Source organism: Heterocephalus glaber, unplaced genomic scaffold (assembly GCF_053883595.1).
Source record: "Heterocephalus glaber isolate CG9 unplaced genomic scaffold, H.glaber_assembly_v1.0 deba00001553, whole genome shotgun sequence".
NCBI lineage: Eukaryota > Metazoa > Chordata > Mammalia > Rodentia > Bathyergidae > Heterocephalus > Heterocephalus glaber.
Window position 1 is genome coordinate 14,383,912 of NW_028258344.1, and position 21,874 is coordinate 14,405,785.

A 21,874-nucleotide genomic window follows, 5' to 3' on the forward strand; every position below is an offset into this window, starting at 1 on the left:
GCTATCCTTGAGGGTTATTATTCTGCCTGCCGTGCACTCCCAGGAGACTTTCAGCTACTGTTAATCTCTTCATTGGGGAAATTTTGAATACAAGAGTACTTATCTCTAACTATCATTAATAAGAGGTGAAATGCAAAATTTAGAAAACAGTCTTACCAGTTTCCAATGAAACGAGGGTCATTCTGGTCAAGGTGAACAGGATTTCTGGGATCAACATAAAAACCAATAAGAAGTCCACCTAATAAATATCCCACTGCGGGCCCAAGCGCTCCCATGACGTACATGATGGCTGAGAAGACAGAAGGGGAAATGTGAAATACAGCGACACTTCGTGTACGTGCTGGCAGTTGTGCACTCACGGTCACACTGCAGATGTGTCAGAGATGAACCCACTTAATAACTCCCACAACGCCTCTGTTGACACTTGGGTTCCAAATCTTGCCTTTGTCTCACTGTTGCAGGTTGACCTCTTAGAGCACCAGACTCACCTGGAGAGTTTATTGGTTGCTTTTGTTCTGTTTTTTAATATACAGCACTGTCAAGCCTTACCTCAGCACCACGACATTCAAATTTCTAAAAGTAGATACCCAGACTAGCTAATAAAGCAGACAATGAAGAAACAAGAGAAAAAGAAAAAGTCTCAAGAAAAAGAAAAGAAAGAAGGTATTCTTTGCCACCAGTGGAAGATTCTAGCAGGACGAGAGAACTTACAAGGCTGGACAAGGCTGGATTCATTCGAACTGGAGAAGCTGCTCAAAGGCCCTCCGATTGCTAACATCCTTCCAACCACCATTTCTGAATCAGATAAGATCCTGCAATGAATGTTTATTGTTCATCAAGAAATCTTACTTAAAAAGGAATAAATCTCCCTAAATGTCATGGTTAGGAGGTCCAGATGGAAAACACCAACCACAGATGGACCACAAGGTAAATTTTTAATACACATGTCCAAGGAGTCAAGTGAATACATGTCTCATGGTCAGTGAATCAAAAAGGTTGTCATTTATTAAAAAAATATGTTTGCCATCAAAACAGGCTTATAGCAAACAACAATAACAAGGTCACTAACACTGCTTTATGTTTTGCATATTCCTATTTTCACTTCTGTAATTTAAAATTCTAAAATGTCAATTTTAAAATTTTGAGATACGCCAGGGATTTAGCTCCGTGGTTCCGAAGCTTGCCTCACAAGAGCAAGGACCTGAGTTCGATCCCCAGTACCAAAAAAAAACCCTTAGTAAAATTTTGAGATCAGATATAGAATTCCTTGAGAGTCATAGAAAGATCTAACCAAATCCCAAAACCCATTTTTTTTTCCTACTCAAACTCTCAGTTAGGGACAAATCTATAAATACTTTTAGGGTGCTGCTGTATACAAGGGATGATAACAAACTCAGGTGATAACTGCTTCTCATTTCTATTGCCATCATACATTTGTAACCACGGAAGAAGTAAGACAGCTTTGCCATATTCGTTAAATACCACTATATCTACCAGAAAACAAACCAAAATAATCAGAATGGCTTCACCTTACTTTATCATCCATATCTCAATGAACTTTGAATAATCTTGTGCCTCCTGTTACTTATAAACACAGACAACAAGACAGTAATTTCACACCTGCTCTCACTTTTCACACCAGTACAAAAGGGAAAGTGCGGTGTTTAATTTACAGAATGATCTCTTGTAACAATAAGGCCTTCAGTTCTTCAACTTCTCCATCTGGGTTTGGAAATAGAGAAGGAAGGCCAAGCCTCGAGGAACTGATACTGTTAGAAGCATGCTTTACATGAACATAATTAGAATTTCAATAAATATCTTGTTAATCTCTGTTGATAGCCTAGTCTGTAACTCAAGAAGAGAAAGTACTTTTCAGGCACAGGTACAGCATATGCATACGAAGACAGAAATTCATGTGTACACCTCCAGGCAAACCAGCACTATTTACAACTTAAAACTGTAACGAGTCCAGAATGTGACATGAATCATCCTCCAGAAATAGTTAAAGAGGCTGTCTTACAAATGCAGACAGGAAAAGGGTATTTCCACCATCCTGTTTATACCTGGGGCCACTTGAGTGCAAATCTCCAAGAGTCAAGCAGAGCTGGGCAACCTGTGCTCCACAAGACCACGCAATCACCTAGCAAATGGAAAATTCACCAGATAACCTTCACACACACAAAACCTTATAAAATATAGATAAAGCTTTTGGAAAATTCAGCAATGTAATCAGAAACATGTATTTTCATTACATAGCAAGCACTTAAGTCCGACAGAATCGCTCCCACACACATACCTCTTAACCTGGCTCCCTTTAGTAAATAAATCATCCTCTGGGCAGAAGTTAAGCCTCTCTGGCCACTGAGTTAACATTCATTAATTGATTCACTGATGGCACTCATTCAGAGATTCAGGAGCCACAAAGCATTGAAGCAAACTCTTACCACGCACAAACTCTCAGGTGCTCCCCAGACTAGAGGTCTCACTGCTCTTCTTGGAGCTCAAGGTGGGACACACCAGCCTCTTGCTACCACTACAATCTGCAAATTGTGAGATCTCAGGCCTGAATTCGGGGTGAGGGCAGGCCTGGAGCTGAGGCACCTCCATTCCTTTGCTGGCCTTACCACACCCTCTCAGGGCATTTCTACCCATCTGTATCCTAGGCATTCTTCAAGGCCCAACCAAGCCCAGCCTTGACCATCTCCTTCTGGGTGTCTCTCCTTAGAATCCCTGTAGCTACACAGTGTCTATTCCATCAGACTCCATGCTTCATCGTACATCCCTATAGGTAAAAGATTTTAAGTTTTATGCCCACTAGATGCACTTTTCTGTATAAATAAGGTGTGTATGTAGTCTCTCTCACACAGCTCACAGCTAATGCTTCAGGAAATCCTGTTAGATCTACCACCAAATCCTATCCAGCACCCAGCCCCTTCTCTTCACTCTACTGATAACACCCTGGACTGAGTCACCATCATCACTCGTCAGGAATTACTACAGGATTTCCAACCAGCATCCCTGCGGCTGCCCTTACTTCCCTACAATGTATTTTCAGCACAGTAGCTTTAATGACCTTCTAGAAACATGAGCCAGATCACACCCTGCGATGGCTTCCCACTCCATCTCACTCACAATAAAGGCCAAGTCCTTGCAGGCCAAGAGGACCTGCTCACACACACACACCCAGGATTTCTCAACTTCATCTCCTGTCACTCTCCTCCTTCCTTGGGCTCCAGTCTTACTGCCCTCCTTGCTCGTTCATACTCACCTTTCCAGGAAGGTCCTCACCTTAGGCCCTTGCACATGCTCTGTGTGTGTGCCCCATCAAAAGCCTGAAAACATCCTCAAATCTTCCCACCCCTCTCCTGGCTTCAGTGTTCTCCTTACATATCACCACCGAATCTGCTATCTATTTCCTTTCTTCACCATCTTTACCATCTGTTCTCCCCACCTGAACCAGAAGTGCTGAGAACACTTTTGCCCACCGCTCTGTCTCTAGTACCCTGAACAGTGCAGGAGGCACACAGCCCAGATTTACTGAGTACTCAGTACTCTTCCCTCATCCTCCAAAATTCACATGTTGGAAGCCTGGTCTCCAGTGCAGCAGTGTTGAGAGGTAATTGAGTTCTAAGGACTCTGCCCCTCAGAAATGGATTAATCTACTCACGGATTAACCGCCTATCCTGGGAGTGGCTTTGTTGTAAAAGTGAGCTTGTGCCCCTGCCACAATTGCTGTGTCTTGCCCTGTGACACTCTGCCATGTTACAATGCTGCAAGAATGTTCTCATCAGATGCTAACCAGATACCAACCTTGGGCTCCTGGACCTCCCAGTCTCCAGGACATGAGCTAAATAAACCTCTGTTGTTCTTCAGAAATGACCTGGGCTCAGGGGTTTTGTTCTAGCAACAGGGACTGAGCTAAGATGATCCATGAATGTTCTGCTGTCATTACCAACAGTAGATGTCAATGATGAAACTCTTCTTCGGTGTACATCATCTCTTGAGATCTCAGATAATGAGCACAGGCACCAATCCATATTTCACATATTGAAATTAATGGTTTCATGTGTTTTAAGTGTCTCATCAGATCTTGTTATACCATTTTTGATTTTCCTCATGATAAAGTACATACTGCAAGTATGGCCTATTTAATGAGCTATATAATGTAAGTATAAAAAGAAGTTCTGGGCCAGGGATTTAGCTCAGTGGGTTCCTCCACCTGCCCCACCAGCACAAGGATCTGAGTTCGATCTCTAGTAACAACAACAAAAAAAAAGTTCCAATATTCACTCCCTATGGCCCAATTGATCATCTTACATAAGCCTGTGGGTGTGCAGCACTGTCCCCTTTGAGAGGACACTTAATCATGTCATTCATTTGAAATTAAATATACTCTACTTTTTACTTCTGCTTATCAATTCAAATATTTGTATTTTATCAAGTAGCTCTTCACCCTGGACAGCAGGAAGAATGTCATACATGCTACTATCTATGGTTAAGACACAGCCTCCAAAACCATGTGTTCAAATCCCAGCTCCAATTCTTTTTTCTTTTTTTAAATAAATGACTAATTTTTTTTTTTTTTTTTGGTACCGGGGATTGAACTCAGGTCCTTGCACTTGCACAGCTGGCATCAAAACCACTCAGCTAAATCCCCGGCCCCACCAGCTCCAATTCTTACCAATCATTTGGGCATTAACAAGTCATTTAACATCTCTGAGCCTCAGTTCCCTCACCTGTAAAGCAGATATGACAAAAGAACTTGCTCACAGGGTTATCATAGGCACTGAATGAGACATTACTTGCAAAATATGTGGGTTGCCTGAAGCATGGTGCGCATATATATATATATATTTGGGGGGGTGGGGGATCGAACTCAGGACCTTGTGCTTGCCAGGCAGGCACTAAATCTCCGGCCCAAGCCTGGTATGGTTAAGAAAAAGGGCATTATAAGAATAAGCTGTTTAGAGCCAGGGATCTGGGGATCTAGCTCAGTGGTTCCGCCGCCTGACTCACAAGCACAAGGACCAGAGTTCAATCCCCGGTACCAAAAAAAAAAAAAAAAAGCTGTTCTTTGTTACTATTTTATGTTACATAATACACAGTTTCATGCTTGGGCCTGGGGAAATTAATAAATGTTTTTGGACTGATCACATATCATTTTGATCAAAAGAATGCCTCTATTCCTTATTTCCTATCCTATGCCTCTGGTTCCTCCTTTGTCTGGATCTGCTCCTTCAACCATGGTAAGACCTACAGCTTTTCCATCAAAGGAATGTCCTATCACTTGTCATTAGTCATAGACTTACTATATTTGTTTGCTCATGCTGCTGTGGAAAAAAAAAGTAGCCCAGTTCACTAGTGACGGTGAACATTTTAGAGCTTTCAATGATAACAAACATCCAGCTGTGGCACCAGAGCCACAGGTTTGCCACCACCGGCCTAGAGCCCTAAATAATGGATGTTGGCTCTCACAATTCCAGAGCTAGAAGTCCAAGATCAAGGTACCACAAAGGCTGGTTTCTGCTGAGACTGCTCCTCCTGACAGTGTCCTCACACGGTCTCTTCTGTGTGTGAGAAGAGGCCAAGCTCCGGTGGCCCCTCCTCTTCCTATAAGGACACCAGTCCCATCAGATTAGAGCTCTACATTGTGACGTCATTAACTTTACCTCCCTAAAAGGTCTGTCTCCGCATGCAATCACACTATGGGTTCAGGCTTCAACATCTGCGTTCTGAGGGGACAGAGTTCGATCCATCACAGACATAGAAGCACCTGAAGCCACCTCGTTCTTCACTCCCTCTTCCTGCTATCACTTCACAGCTCGTCCAACATTTCTGTCCTCACCTTCACCCTCACCTGCCTCCCTCAGCCATGGACCTTACTTAGCCACAACTCTGCTCTCCTCTCCTTTATGCACTCAGGATACTGAGGGCTTCCGGTAACATCCCTTCCACTCACGCCAGCCTCGGGTCTCTGCTTTCTGTGTGCTGGCCCCCTGCTTACTCCCTATTCCTTTCTTCCAGAACATCCTTTGCACCACTGGCCCTACAGCTAGCTCACTGACCCCCTGCATGCTACACTCCCATCCTTCAAGGCCCAGCTCTTGAACAAGGCCTCCCCTGACCTACCAGGCCACCAGAAGTCTGTCTTTAGAATTCACATCAAGTATTACCTGCCCTCTTGCTACACACCATCCGTCATCTGTTTCCTCTGCTCTAGCAGGACAGGCTCGTCTTGAGGGCCAGCAATATGAGCTACTTTTAGAGTCTCCTCCAAAACCTAAAACACAGAACTGTTGACACAGACAGATAGCGTAGGAGGCACTGAAATCACGGTGGAGCAGGGAGTGTGAGCAAAGTCCCCAGAGTCAAACTGCATCAGGTTAGCTAGCTGCCTCTCACAGCCCTAATGCAATTTTATGCATAAGGTGCTTAGCTTATAACAAACATGAAAGAAACATTAAGTTGTGTTTTATATCATCAGTGATTACCTAATTATTCTCTAATAATATTAAATACTAATTTGTATAGACTAAATACATGCATTATTTAACAGAAGATATACTCAACAGCTTTAGATATTTTAATAAAGACAAATTAATAAATTATCTTCTCTGAAGTCAATGTTTTTGATCCAGGAGTTAGTTCTTTTGATGGGCTAGGCAGAAAGAAGTGTGGAGAGAAAACGAAGATATTTCTTTCCTCACAGAAAGGCCAGTATGGAGTATCTCTGAAGTTGAGTATGTGCCTATACCTGTAATTACTCTTTAAAACAAAAAAACTCAGCGTTTTCTAAACCTTACAAAATACAATATGGATTATATTATAATAAGGATTTATTATAGAGAAAATTCCAAAAAGTACAAAAAGTGGATTTCTTAAAAAATCACCCAGAATCTCTAACACCCAGAGAATAATAGTCATAGTACAGGTTGACATCCTTAATCCAAGAATCTGAATTCTGAAATGTCTCAAAATCCAAAACACTTCCATCCCCAGTATATCAGATAAGGAATACTCAAACTGTAACAAATAATTTATATCACTCTTATACTATATATACTTTTGAGTTCATTGGAATTATTCAGTAATTAATGTTCTACAGTATTTTCTCTTGTAAACATCTCAAACTTTTCCTATGCCATATTCTTCTGTATATTTGTTATAGCTAAATTACCTGTCATCATGTGGCTACACCAAACTTCATTTAATAATCCCCTGTGGATGCTGCATTTTACTATCATAAGTGTCTGATTGGGGTTATTCTTCTAAAGATGGTATTGACCCATTTGAAGCTTTGTTATTCATATGCTGCATAGACCAAGACATCAACACAAGGATTGAGACCCCCGACCGACCCAAACCCTTCTGAAGCTCAGCCATTCACTTCCAGCCTCACCCCGACATCCTGCGTGCTCAGCAGAGTCGGCTCTCAGGAAAGCCCGACCAACAGCAGGTTCCCATCTCCTCACCTGTGCCTGCCTCTCTCCAGTGCTTCCGGCAGGTTATCTCGTCCTTTATCTTCAAATTTCCCGTCTTCTTTTCCTTCTTAAATTCATTTTCAGGCCAGGAATTTAGCTTAGTGGCGCCACGCCTGCCTCAGAAGCGCAAGGTCCTGAGTTCAATCCCTGGTACCCACTCCCCCCCAAAATTAATTTTCACCCTATTCTTTTTCACATGAAAGCATATAACCATTATTTCTAATCCCATTTACCAACCATTACATTTTTCACTGTCCTATAGTCCTTTACGAAAGTGTATCTTCTCTTATTTTTACATCAGAAACTGTTTAAGCATTTAAAAACATTTTTATAGAAACTTAAAAATTTTTTTAAATCAACTTTCAGGGTTTTATTTTCAAGATTTATCTTCTGTTTCTTATATCTTAAGTAAATCTACTTACTTTTCTAGGCCTATTCATACTAGGCTAAATTTTTTAATTGAATAAATTTTTTTTTTCAGTACCAGTATGGAACTCAATGCAAGGCAGGCTCACTGCTACTGAGCTAAATCCCCAGCCCTAATTGAATAAATTTCTTTCACTTTAAAACTTCAAAGTTTTGTTGCACTTCTTAAGTTTTTTTTAGTGTTCTTGATTCTCTTTTCTCTTTATCCTATTTACATATCTCTTTTCATAAATACTTTTTATTTTACTTTTTCTTTTTTTTTAGAGACAGGGTCTCACTATGTAGTTCACACCAGTCTTGAACTCACTAGGTGGCCCAGGCTGGCCTCGAACTTGTGGTGATCCTTCTGCCTCAGCCTCCCCGGTGCTGGGATTACAGGAGTGCGCCAGCATGCCTGACTACCCCGACTACTTTTTATCTTACTGTCATGGTTTGCTTATTCTGAGATGAATTTTGGACATGGCTGATGAGAAACAGGGTGACTGTCACTCTATCTGCCCCTTTGTCTCTGCAGGTACTGCCCCCGCTACCCACGTGGCTCTGCCAGGCAGATAAGAACAGAGCCTGGGTTGATTCTCCCTGGGATCCAAGTGTGACTGCGCATATCTAATTAGCTGGAATCTATCCTCCTACAGTGCTCTCCTGGACTTCTTCAACCCCATCAAAGCGACAACAACATCCATACCTCAAGGAAGTAAAACATGCTCTTCCTATACTCACTACTTGGGAGGCGAGGCAGAAGGATCACAAATTTGAGACAAGTCTGGGCCAGCTGGTCTCAGAATAAAAAATAAAAAGCACTACGAATAGTGCTACGAATAGTAGCTTAGTAGTAGAGCTCCCCTGGGTTCCATCCTCTGTACAATAAATAAATAAACAAACAAATAAACAAACAAACCAGCATGTGCCTCCTTCGCCATCACAACAGCCAACTGGGCTGCACTGGTGATTATCTCAAACAGGATTGCTCTGTGGCGTCAGTTCCGGGCCAGCTTTCTGAATGCTACAATCTGTGTTGGATGACTCAATCTGACTACAACCCATGCTCTGGAATCACAAAAAATGATCCCAGATGTTTTGAATGGTTGAGCAGCCAGCCTTGAGCCCCACTGAATTTGGGGAACCAAGGGCCCAGAAAAAACCAGCACAGACCCTAGCATCATGGAGGGCTGCAGTCACCTCCCTCCTGACCTCACACCCTACAATGCTGAGCAGGACGCAGAAATCACTCCCTCCTCTACAAGCTCCGTAACATAAGGCAGTGGGGCAGGGAGGGGCATTGCCTGAGTATATAGATCACATGCACGGGCCCTAGAGAGAAACACACATTACTATGATCCAAGGCTCAGTGAATAGGTGTGACATACAGCGACAATACACTGTGGACCATGAGAATGGAAGAATTTGTTGTAATTAGCTGGGGAGGGAGGAGCAAGAAGGCTGTGTGGAAAAGATGACTTTTGACATAGTCCTCCAGGGATGGAGGAAACAACACCAGAGGCTGGAGCCTCCCACCTGGGCAAAGGCACACAAGTCTGAAGTGCATGTTCGGGGAATTGCAGCTATGGAGAGACAAGGAAGTGACCGCTGCGTCCCCACCCCCGTCCCCTGCTTGGGACTCTGCACAGAGCCATGTCCAAGCTGCCAGACCTTCTCCTCTGAGGCAAAAAGCTGCCAGAAGCTAGCTTCTCCTGCCTTTCAGTGGCATTTAGAAATGCTGCCTTCCACCTGACAGTGAGGAACACGGAACTTCCACGGTGCTATGGGGGCAGGCCCCAGCATCTGGAGTGGGCAGTCAGGGTGCTGGTCCATGGGATTTCCTGGGGACTCGCATCCTTCTCCTTTTCCCTCCCTCTCTCCTTCTGCACCAGTCAATGGGCTCAGTTCAGAGTGCGGAGTAGGATGTCGCTGCCAGAGGCCTCTTTCCAGACCATTCTTGCTGTCCTCATCTCCTGGGAGGAGAAATAATTCCCCTTCTCATTCATTTTCTTCATGTATGGGCAGATTTTATGCCGTAAAAGAACTACTGCCCTTGGCTGGGGTGGACATCTTTTCTTCCTACCCATCGAGTTTCTAGCCCCTTTCTTTTGGCAAAAGCAACTCTATTTCTTTTGCACAGTCTTGATGGCTTGTCCTCCCTGGGGCCCTGTCCCACATAATTCATTGGTAGATACACTGCCTTCTTCATTAGTGCACCATCAATGCCTGTGCAGTGCTGTCCACATGCGTGAACGAGGACTTGTTGAATGGAGACACAGACTTGGGGTCTTGAGTGAAATGACAAAAATAGCTGAAGCTTCATCCTTACAGCAGAGCCTCAAAGAGTCATCCTTTGGTTCAGGCTCCAGGGAGCCCTGGGGCCGCCTGTCCTTGTGAGCCACTGACTTTCCTCCCACATAGTCCCTGATTTGCAGAGTTGGTTCTTGTGGTTCACAGTCGCAAAGCCCTGACTCTTGCCATTGCCAGGCTGGAGCCTCCTTGTACCTGGCCTGGATTTGCTGTGCCCTCAACTGAACATGGTCTCTAATCTATCAGCCTCCACTTCCAAGTCACTCGCCATTCCCAAATTCACACTGCTGATTGCCCATGGCTTCCCTCTATTCTCTCTGGCCTGGGAACAGCGTTCTCAGCCACCCCATGTGGCCATGAACAGTCTTGAGAATAATGCTGCCAGTAGTTTAGGTGGTAAGTGTAATTTATGTCCAGGTTGAAGGCTTGGGCTTGCACTTAGGATGGTCCCCAGAGTAATCATGCCATGTGCAGGGCTACATCACTCAAACGACTATTAAACTTGCTCTGGGAGACAGTGATAGCAAGCTGCACTCTAGGCTACATTTGATGACACAGCTACTGCACATAAGGGGCACGAAAAGCAACCCAAATACCAACTCACATTTAACTTCCATCACTCTTCGAAAAACAGCCAAACTCCTTCATTGTACCAGAGCACCATGTTTTAAAGAAAATATTCCTTTGCTCATTTCTGCTGCTCACAAGGATGGGCAGATAAGAAGCCACTGATCTCAGTTATTTTGAGCAGTGATCTTTTTTTCTTTTAAATGATTCAGTTACTTTGACATGGACCTGATAGCAAAAGCCCAGCTGCTCTGGCAGTCAGGGAGTAATCGATCACTATGCTAAAACACGCAGAGTGAGTCAGGCCACAGATGGGGGGCGGCCCTCGAGGAGAGTCAGTGCTTTTTCCTCACTACCACAGTAAGAAACTGTTGGTTTAAACTCACTATCTACCTTTGGAAATATTTTCAAAGTAATTTGAAAATTATTTAGGGTATGATTTGCTCCCTAAAAGGGAATGCATAGGGCCGGAGATTTAGCTCAGTGGTTTCACCGCCTGCTGTGCAAGCGTAAGGACCCGAGTTCAATCCCCGGTACCAAAAAAAAAAAAGGGAAGGCCTAAATGTACACAGAAGCAGTCAGCTGCACTTAATTCGTATCTGGGGATGGAAGAGAAGAATGATTAACGTGCTGGGACTAGAACACCCCACTGGCTGCCTGCGAGCGGGCACCATGAGACTCGCAGGCAGGATCACAGCAAGGCTGTCAGGAAGGCATGGAAATCGTGGTCCAATTTTCAAATTCTATTTTGGAGCAAAAAAACTAAAGTTTTATGAAAGTTCCATGGATTTTCTGATAACACAAACAGGATATATATGAGATAAATTAAAACATTAATGAACCCATGAAAAGTTTTAACCTCAGTAATAAAGAAATAGAAAATACAATGAGATAGGATGCTAGTCAATAACTAGCGAAGACTGAAATATGATACTTTTCACTGCAAGTACAAAATTAGTGAATTAGTTATTCTTACCTATTGGGGAAAATATTTTTGAACAGTCACTTTACCAAAGTAGATATGTGGATAACAAATAAGTACATGAAAGATATTCAGCATACTTAGAGAAGTGCAAATTAAAACCTCAGTGAGATTCCATTAAACTTCTATTCAAATGGTTAAAATTAAAGACAGACAATACCAAGTGTTCGCAAGGTTTTGAAGCAACTAGAACTCTTACACACAGCTGGTAGGAATGTAAAATTGTCCCACGGTACTACCACCTTGGAAAGCATTTTGGTAGTGCCTTAACAAGTTCAACACCCCGATGGGGTGGCGCACACTTGTAATCCCAGCACTCAGGAGGCTGAGGCAAGAGCATCACCTGAGTTTGAGGTCAGGCTGGAATACCTAGTGAGTTCAAGGCCAGCCTGAACCACATAAGAAGACCCTGTCTCAATAGCACAGAAACCCCCCCAAAAAAGAAAGAAAGAAAGAACAAAGTTCAACATATTACTTATGTGATTCAACTATTCCACTCCTAAGTAGGTATTTTCACAAAATAAATGAAAGCCTATGTCCATTCAGACAGAAATACAGATGTTCATAGCAGTTTATTTGTAGTAGCTAACACTAGAAACAACCAAAATGCCTATCTAAAGGTGAACATAGAGTGGAGTATATTCATACAATGGAACACTACTTAGCAGTACAACAGAATGAAATACGGATACATGCTAGAATACAAGTAAATCTCAAAGTAATTATGCTGAAAGAAAGCATACATAAAAGAGTGCAGGGCCGGGGACGTAGCTCAGCAATGACGCACCTGCCTGGAAAGCACAAGGTCCTGAGTTCGATCCCCAGTACCACACACACACAAAAAAGATTTAAAAAAAGAAAGAAAAAAAAAAGAATGCAAGAGTCAAGAATTTAGCTCAGTGGTGCCGCCGCCTGCCTCACAAGCGCAAGATCCCAAGTTCGATCCCCAGTACAAAAAAAGAGTGCATACTAAAGACACTCACAGAAAAAAGGACTTCCAGAACTGCAACAGAAAGTGACAAGAATGAGGGATACAGTGCACGTGCTGAAGGCTGACAGATTTGAAATGGCTTCAGTGTTAGCCAGGACCCAATTCAGATCACAGGTACAGAAGACAAACAAGTGAAAGTTTTTTCCCCTTGCAACATGGTTCGGTTTGGGGAACAGAAGAATCCACCTTGGTCTACTCTGTTTATAGTCACTGCAGTATCAAATCCAACTGTGCTAGCTGTTCACCAGCCATCTCTTCTTGAAGAGTCTCCTACTCCTTATGAGCAGGAAAAGAGCACTGGCAGCAACAGGTTTGACCACACAAACCCCAGCAAACTATCAGTTAAGGCAAACTGCAGCACTGCAGCCTCAAGCCACAGCTGCAGCAACTGCACTGCAGCAGCAACAATCACAACCTCAACAGGCCTTCGACAGTGTGCAGCAGCAGTTATAGCAACCCCGGCAAACCCTTGTAACACAGCCAGCTGTTGCACAACCTGCAAACCTGCAAGCCTCAGCCTGTCTACTCCTCGGCCTGAAGCACAGGCAACTGTTATCATATCCCACGCCAACACAGCAACAAACCCAACCTCAGAAGCAATGCGTTTGCACAGGAGCTGTTACAAAACTACATGATACATTTGGATTTGTGGATGAAGATGGATGCTTTCAGCTTAGTGCTGTCAAAGGGAAACCCCTCACTCCAGTGGATGACCGAGTATTGGTTGAAGCTACTTATAATCCCAATATCCCTTTCAAATGGAAGGCTCAAAGAATTCAAACACTTCCAATCACAATCAGTCCTGAACCCGGCCTTTACTGAAGACTCCTGCTGTTCTTCAGCCAACTGCACTACAGACCACAGGCTCAGCCCCAGCCTCAGTCACTGCTACAGGCCTAGACTTCAGCAGCTCCAGTAACACCACTGTCACAGACACAGCCATAGCAGAAAGCCGGTTTGTTGCAGCCTCCTTTTCAGACAGTTCCGCAGCCACAGCCAGCATGAAGGTTAGATCCACCATCTAGATTTTGAGGAAGGAATGACAAGAGGGGATCGAATGCCCAACAGAAAAGATGACCAAAGTCATGAAAGGGAAAAAGACACAGATCCAGAGAAATATCGCTGCAGAGGAAACACTTCCAGGAGAAATCTCCCCAAAGAGACAGAGAATGATCACCTAGGAGAGTTCCACATGCTGTTCCCTACTACACAGTGTGGTTTTCAAAGTATTCTCTAGATGGTCCCAGTTGTAACATAATGGAACTGAGGCACCGTCACCAGAATTTACACCTAGTGACTTTTGATGCTCAGTTTACATGGGTGGATGTTTTCCCTTTGTCAAGTCCACTTCAGTTGGGAAACAACTGCAACTTCTATGTAAGACACAGAGTAGAGTCCTTAGAAGAGGCTAGGGCTGTTCTCCATCCTCCAGATGCTACACTTAAACAGTGGTAAGGCTGATGGGCAGCCCTGGCATGGAAGGTCTGCATCATAAATCATGTTCTCTTGCTGAAGACCTGCAAGAGCTTCGGGATGGATATGTTAGGTTTTTAGTGGACGTGAAAAACAAGGACAAAGCCTTTCATGGAGGCCACCAGTCTCCTTCATTGGGGGGCCAGACCTAGAAAAAGACCTCTGTGTTGATACGACTGATACTCATTGTTGTAAGGCTCTGACAGGCACTTATCTGATATAAATGTATGCACACGATGGCAGTGTTTTGCAGAGATTTGCTCCCACTGCCCCAGGCAGCCCCACGGTGGGGGAGGGGGGGATACAGTTCCAGCCCTTGTGGAGCCAGTGGTTTTATTCTTCCTAGGTGTTTGGCACTGCCTTCCCATGCACTCAGAGCAGGAAACTCTCTCCTGAGGTTCCAAGCAGCAGCTGCTCAAAAAGCTTCGGTGTGAACTCAAGGAGGCCCACGGAGCACAGGGTGAAGACAAAGATGATGGTGAAGCTAAAGAAATTTCCAGTCCTAAAATAAAAGAAATTTCCACTCCTACCCATTGGTCTAAATTGGATCCAAAGCCACTTCTCTGAAAATGTTTTAACCGGTGATCTATATAGAATAAAAGTTATAAACCTGGCATGGTAGTGCACACCCATAATTCCAACACTCTCAAAGGCTGAGACAGGAGGACCCAAAGTTTGAACCCAGTCTAGGCAATTTAGTGACTTAGCAAAATCTTGTCTCAAAATTTGAAAAAAAAAAAAAAAAAAGGCCAGTGCAAAGGCCCTGGGTTCAATCTCAGCACTGGAAAAAAACAAAAAGATTAGAACTTATTTACAAATAAACATCAAGCAATGTTTTAGTTGAACTCCAATTCATGCTGAAGTAAAGCAATATTATCACTATTGTTTAATGACTACCTTTCAGAAACTACATCAAGCATTTTACATCATTTGTACCTAAGCATTCCACATCTTTTGTGCCATTCAACAGTAACAATTTTATGAGGGGAAAATTATATGTGTACCTCATATATATATGAGAAAGCTCCGTCCCAGGAAGGTGAAGTAGACCAACAACAATTAGTAGGTGGTAGAGCCAAAAATAGAACCTGGCTTTGTCTAAAACCAAAGCCTGTCCTCTTCCCATTTAGGAAAATGTGCCTCTAAATATAAAAAGGTGACAAAGATGTAATGATAAGAAGTTCTTTTACTACTAAGAAATTTAATCATATACGAGCAGAAAATCTCAAAATATTTTTGGAACTGTTGGTAGCAAAAGCAGTCCTTTTTTCTTTCTTTTTTTTTTTTTTTTTTTTTGGTACTGGGGATTGAACTCTCTGGACCTTGTGCTTACGAGGCAGGTGGCAGCACCACCGAGCTAAATCCCTGGCCCAAGAGCATCCTTAATAAAATGCTCATCATTTATATTTCTACCTCCAGTTTCATCACTAACTGGCTGCCACAAGGATGGCAGGAAAATGTACATTATCTGAAAAATACTTTCCAAATATGTTGCGTGACATTTTCTTCAGTAATTATACTGAAGTCGCAGAAGAGCAGAGCAGCTGTTTAAATTTATCTCCTGGGAAGGGTAAGTCACTGCCAGGAAGCGCCTCCCAGGTAAACAGGTGTGGATGAGACACAGTGATTCTCTCCAGCCACATGAAGAAGCATGATCACCACAGGGAAGATCCCAGGCCAGAGACACCTGGGCACAAGCAGGGTATTGTCATAAACCAATGTCCTTACAGTCACTGGTATCACCATGGCCAACTGCTGTATTTTATAGACAGCTGAGTGATGTAAGCCTTTTAGGACACCTTTAATGAACACATTACCCATTTTTTTCCTTAATCCAAGGAACTGGTCTAGTACAATAAGACTACTTGTATTATGGATCATTTTAAAGCTTATTCTTATATTTAGAGAACTGTTGTTAGTCTGGAGAGATAAAAGATTATATAGATATTTCATTTAATATTCACAGAAACTTTATGTGGAAGGTAATGTTATTGTCTCAATTTAAAGCATTTTTCTTCTTAACCACTTTATAGATGAAAAGGTTTCACAGATAATCCCTGAGTCTTTGTTATTTAACAATATGAAAGGTTATTTTTAAATAGTTTTACTAAGTGATGCCTAAGATTTTCATGTTTCCTCTATCATATGACACTTTAACATAGTAGTATTAAGTTCCCTTTTGGAAAGTAGGAGTAATTTACAGCCTATTCTCATGACAAAGAAATATGACCCAAAAAAACTCAAGCTATTATTAGATGTTTTGTTTTAAAATAAAAGGTAATGATCAGTGTCCCAGGTGCAATTATGACTCAATTAAATACTCAAGTGGTCTGTAAGAACTTTGGCTGTGGGATCAGATGTCTGTGTAGGTCTCTATTAAGAACTGGCTATCTGATTCTAGAGAAGTTACTCAATCCCACTCAATGGGTGTTCTTCCTCATCTATAAACAGGATCGCAATTTATCTACTTCCAAGAGTTATGGAGGGAGTGAAGGAGATAATGCACCTACAGCCCTGAATACTCAGTGCTCAGTCAACATCAGCTATTCCAATTGTCACTATTATTCTTCTATTGTTTTACCTAACTTCATAGTTAAAATTTGATCCTGAGATAATACAGAGCTCTAAAGTACTTCAGAGCCACCAAAAGAGGTTATCATTTTAGTGGCAAGTGTATTTTATGGTTTCCAAAGTCTCTGAACATGGAATTTGCACACCTGGTTTTCCAATAACCAGCATATTCAATTACCTACAAGACCCTATTCCTGGATCACTAATCAATCAGTAGTTTTTGGTTAAGATTAATGAAATAACTTGTATTAAATATTATGAGTGATAGTCATTCCTCTTCCTGAATAGTGTGTGCTCTATGTGTGAAATAAAATGCATATAAAAGATCACTGCAGCAGATATGTGTCACTGTACATTTAACCAAACCTGTAAAATCTATACAAGAGTGAATCCTAATGTAACTATGACCTCTGGATGATGACAATGTGTTACTGTAAACCCATCAGTTATAACAAATCTACCACCCTCGTGGCGGGTGTTTGTAATGGGTGAGACTGTGCATCTGTGGGAATCGAGGATCATGGGAAATCTCTATGCCTTTCTCTCAATATTTCTGTGAACCTGAAACTCTAAAAGGTAAAGCCTTAAAAAAAAAAACAAAAGACTAGACCAGTTTGGGAGAAAATATTTGCAAGATATGTATCTGATAAAAGACTCATCCTAGTGTGAATCAAGAATCCTTAGAACTCAATGATAAGATAATCAAAAAGCTAATAGAAAAATAAGCCAAAATTTGAACAGACTCTTTATCAACAAATACTGAATAGTAAACAATCTATAAAAAGATGCTAACCACTGTTAATTTTTAGATGAAATGAAAGCAATGAGAAACTACTACTATACCATAATGGCTAAAATTAAGAAGACTATACTAAGTAATGGGGAGAAGGTGAAGCAGCTAGAACTCTCATGCATTGCAGATGAAACTCAAAATTGTACAGCCGCACTGGAGAACAGCTTGACAGTTTCTTTTAAAATTAAACATGCATTTACGATGTGACTCAGCAATTCCATTTTTAGGTCACCCAAGACGATTTAAAATACATGTTCAAGCTGGGCATAGTAGTGCAGCATACCTGCAATCCCAGCACTTGGGAGGCTGGAGCAGGAGGATCACAGAAAGCTTGAGGCCAGCCCAGACTACATAATGAGTTCAGGGCCAGCCTGAACTATGAAGTGAGACCTTGTCTCAAAAAGAAAAAAAAAATATGTTCACACATTAGTGATAGAGAGCATCTCATGTGGTTACCTGGGGCAGGGGAGGGGTAGGTTTCATAGTGACATAACCAATCATTTTTGAGCAATGGAACTGTTCTATATGTGATAGTAGTGCTAATTACATGACTATACACACTTGTCAAAGCACACCAAAATGCATTCTTAAAGTTGATACATTTTATATATGTGGAAAATTATATCTCAACATAGTTAACACAAAATTATGGTAATCAGATATGCAAGATAATCTACAATAATTGCTAAATAGTGACTTTTAATAAGAATTAAAAGACATAAGGAGAGAGAAAATGAAGAGAACTAGTACTTATTAAGTTCTCTGTGCTTTTTAAACACTATAGGTAAGCCTCCAAATAATATCCAAAAATTAAGTATAATTAGTTCACATTTCACAGAAGGACTCTGATTTTTGAAATGCTAAGATATATAGACCCAAGTCACATAACCAGCAAGCAGTAGATTCAAGCCCAAATCCGTCTGACACTGAGGACCACACACTCACACTGGAACACGTGGCTTCCTCTGTGATTTGAATAAAGCCATATATGAGATAATACTCTAGACCCAACAAATATCAAAATCAAACCATCACAAAAATCACAATGTCATTAATGTTCTTCTAGCATAAAGACAGTAATGTGTAACAACCAAGAAATGCATAGGAAACTTCACAGCTAAGTCCTAATCTTTTAAAAAGAAAATTCAAAATTGTCACAGAAGTAATTAGAATTTTCAAAGCGAAGTTATCTTATTTTTTAAAGATGGGATCTTGTTATGTTGTCCAGAATGATCTCATCCTTCTGCAGCTAGAACTACAGTCATGTTTCACACTTTCCCAGCTACCATGAAGTTGGGAAGAACAGGCAGGGAAAGGGAAGAATGTTGTTCAACAAGTACAAAGTTTCAGTTAGATGAGAGGAATAAGCTTCAGTGATCTGTTTCAAAGCTGCTAAAAGAGTACACTTAATGCCAGAGGTGCTGGTGCACACCTGCAATCCCAGCACTTGAGGGGCTGAAGCAGGAGGATCACTGAGTTTGAGGCCAGCCTGGGATACATGATGAGTTCAATGCCACCCTGAACTGCATACTAAGAACTTGTCTCAAAAAAAAAAAGACTAAACTTAATAACACAAATAATTTTGTGAGATAACCTTGTTAATTAACCTGACCTAATCACTCCACATTGTACACACAGGTCAAAACATGTTGCACTTCATTAATAGTATATACAATTATTATTCATCAATTAAAATTAACTTTTAAAAAAATTTCATTCCAAGCACTAGAAAAAAAGAGCACTAAGGCACATATTTGATCATCTACAGCCCCTCAAAATAATCATCTTACCTAGAAATATCTAGATAATTGAGGAAAAAATATATTTTTTCAAATATTTGTAAAAGGGTCTGAAAGAATATATTGATTACTTTAACACTTTGTAACACTTTTAAATTCTTTGATTACTTAAGAAAGATATTGGGTAAAAGAGTTGACTACATCAAATAAATGTCTATTTAGCCCAAGAAAACAGTAAAGGTCCATTCCTTTGACTACCTATTATTTGGGAAGAAAGAGTGAAGTTTCATCTGAAATGTTGGTAGAATGAATTTGCACCAGCTGCCTCCATAGGAGAAGCCATGAAGTCCCTTCATGACCCAGGGTTGGGTGGCCTCTAACTTGTCCTCATCCATTCCCCACTAATGCAGCCAGAGTCCCCCACCAATACCTGCAGAGTGACATGGGGAACCTTATGTCATTTCAGTTTGTGGCATCTAGAACCATGACATACCACCCTGTTCTTATGAAGACTATCTTTATTCTTTCTAACTTCTGAAACACTTCTGATCCATCAGAATGATGACTAACACATTGCCCCAAGTTGACATACCATCTTCCCCCACTGGAAATGTTTTTCCCATATGCCACATGGTCATCGTTGTATTAGTCAGCTTTCTGTCACTGTGACAAAAAACCTGAGAAAGTCAACTTCTAAGGAGGGAAGGTTTATTTTTGGCTCACAGTTTTAGAAGCTTCAGTCCACGGTGAATTGGCTCTATTGCTTTGGGGCCTGTGTGAGAGGCAGAAGATGAGGAGTGTATGGTGTAGCAAAGCTGCTCACTTTATTGTAGCCTGGAAGCAGAGAGAGAGAGAAGAGGTCCCAATGTCCCCTTCAAGAGGCACCAGTGATCTAACTTCCTCCATTCATTGGTTCCACCATTTCCCAATAGGACCACAGGCTGGCAACCAATTCTTTAACACATGGCCTTGGGGGAGACATTTAAGATCCAAATGTTAACTATCATGATTGCCTTGTTCAGCCACTGACCAGAAAGAAGCTATTAGTTTCCCAGACAGCCCTAGTTGGGATCCACATGCACTATGCATAATCATAATTAATTAAGGTGGCCTAGACTGGATATCAAGAATTCATAGCCAGGCATAATGACACATCCCTATAATCCCTGCACTTGGGGAAGCTTAGGCAGGAGGATCCCAAGTTCAAGCACAGCCTGGGCAACTTAGCAACTTACTGAGCCCCTTTCTCAAAAAATAAAAAAAGAATGGGAATGTAGCTCAGTGTGCAGTTCCTGGGTTCAATCCCCAGTAACAACCCCCCTCCAAAAATTTTTTATAAAAAGAATTCAGATCCACAATCCACAACCATCCCTCAGTCTAAACTCATAAGCCTGGAAGCATCTTGAAATTCTTTTTAAACTTCAATTTTACAATAATAAAAGGATGTGTGTTCCTGTACTTACGTTAACACCTTCCAAGTCTGGAATGGTACCCAAAAGTCAAGCACACTATAAATGAATAAATAGTGACATTAAGTATACTTTTTAAAGTAACCTTCATGCCGAGCCTGCCTGGCAAGCGCAAGGTCCTGGGTTGAATTCCTGATACCCCAAAAAAAGCCTCCAATCAAGTCAAGCCAGACTTTTCTGCTAAGTCTAATCTTTTTGAGTTTCAAAGCTTTTAGTAGCATGTAGAAGTAATGACAGAGGAGTGGGAGCAGTAGGGAAAGTTTGTGATGTTTCGATGAGAACTGGCACATGCAAACATGCCCCAGGCGCTGGTCACACACCATCTCATTTAACTTTGCCAACAAACTAGAAGTCAAAACTACTATCAGGAAGGAGTTTTTCCAAAAATTCATTTGGAACAAGAAGAGACCCAGAATAGCAAAAGCAATTCTAGGTAACAGAGACATGGCAGGGGGTATCACAATCCCCAACCTGCAACTCTACTACAAAGCTACTGTGATAAAAACAGCATGGTACTGGAAAAGAAACACACTTGAGGACCAGTGGAACAGATTAGAAGATGCAGAAACAACGTCAGACACACTCAGCCATCTCATCTTTGATAAAGGAGCCAAACACCCTCACTGGAGGAAAGATAGCCTCTTTAATATATGGTGCTGGAAAAATTGGGCTTCAACTTGCCAAAGATTAAAACTAGACCTGTATCTCTCACCATGCACTAAACTAAAATCAAAATGGATTAAAGATCTAAATATTAAAATAGAAACTCTGAACCAGTTGGAACAGAGGTTAGGTAGAACTCTTGAAGATATCGGTGTAGGAAAAGATTTTATGAACAAAACCTCAGTTGCCCGTGAACTAGAGCAAACAATCAACAAGTGGGATCTCTTCTTATTGAAAGGCTTCTACACAGCAAGAGAAACCACCAGCAGTGTGAAGAGACAACCCACAATGTGGGAAAAAATCTTCACCTGCTCTTCCTCAGACAAAGATCTACTATCTAGAATCTATAAAGAACTTAAAAAGATCAGACCTCCCAAATTGAAAGACCCAATCCAAAAATGGGCATCTGAAATGAACAGACATTTCTCAG

The 21,874-nt window shown here is 41.7% G+C and overlaps 1 protein-coding gene and 1 pseudogene across 2 annotated transcripts in view; one reads left to right on the forward strand and one right to left on the reverse strand.

The window, feature by feature from the left end:
* Slco5a1 (solute carrier organic anion transporter family member 5A1) overlaps positions 1–21,874 on the reverse strand; it is a 139,946-nt gene that overhangs the window by 74,673 nt on the left and 43,399 nt on the right. For both annotated transcript variants that reach the window (XM_004842069.3, XM_004842068.3), the window contains exon 2: positions 157–289. In XM_004842069.3, coding sequence (XP_004842126.1) covers positions 157–289 — 133 coding nt within the window. The remainder of the gene's footprint in view (positions 1–156; positions 290–21,874) is intronic.
* Positions 12,892–14,776, forward strand: LOC106009182 (cell division cycle and apoptosis regulator protein 1 pseudogene; annotated as a pseudogene).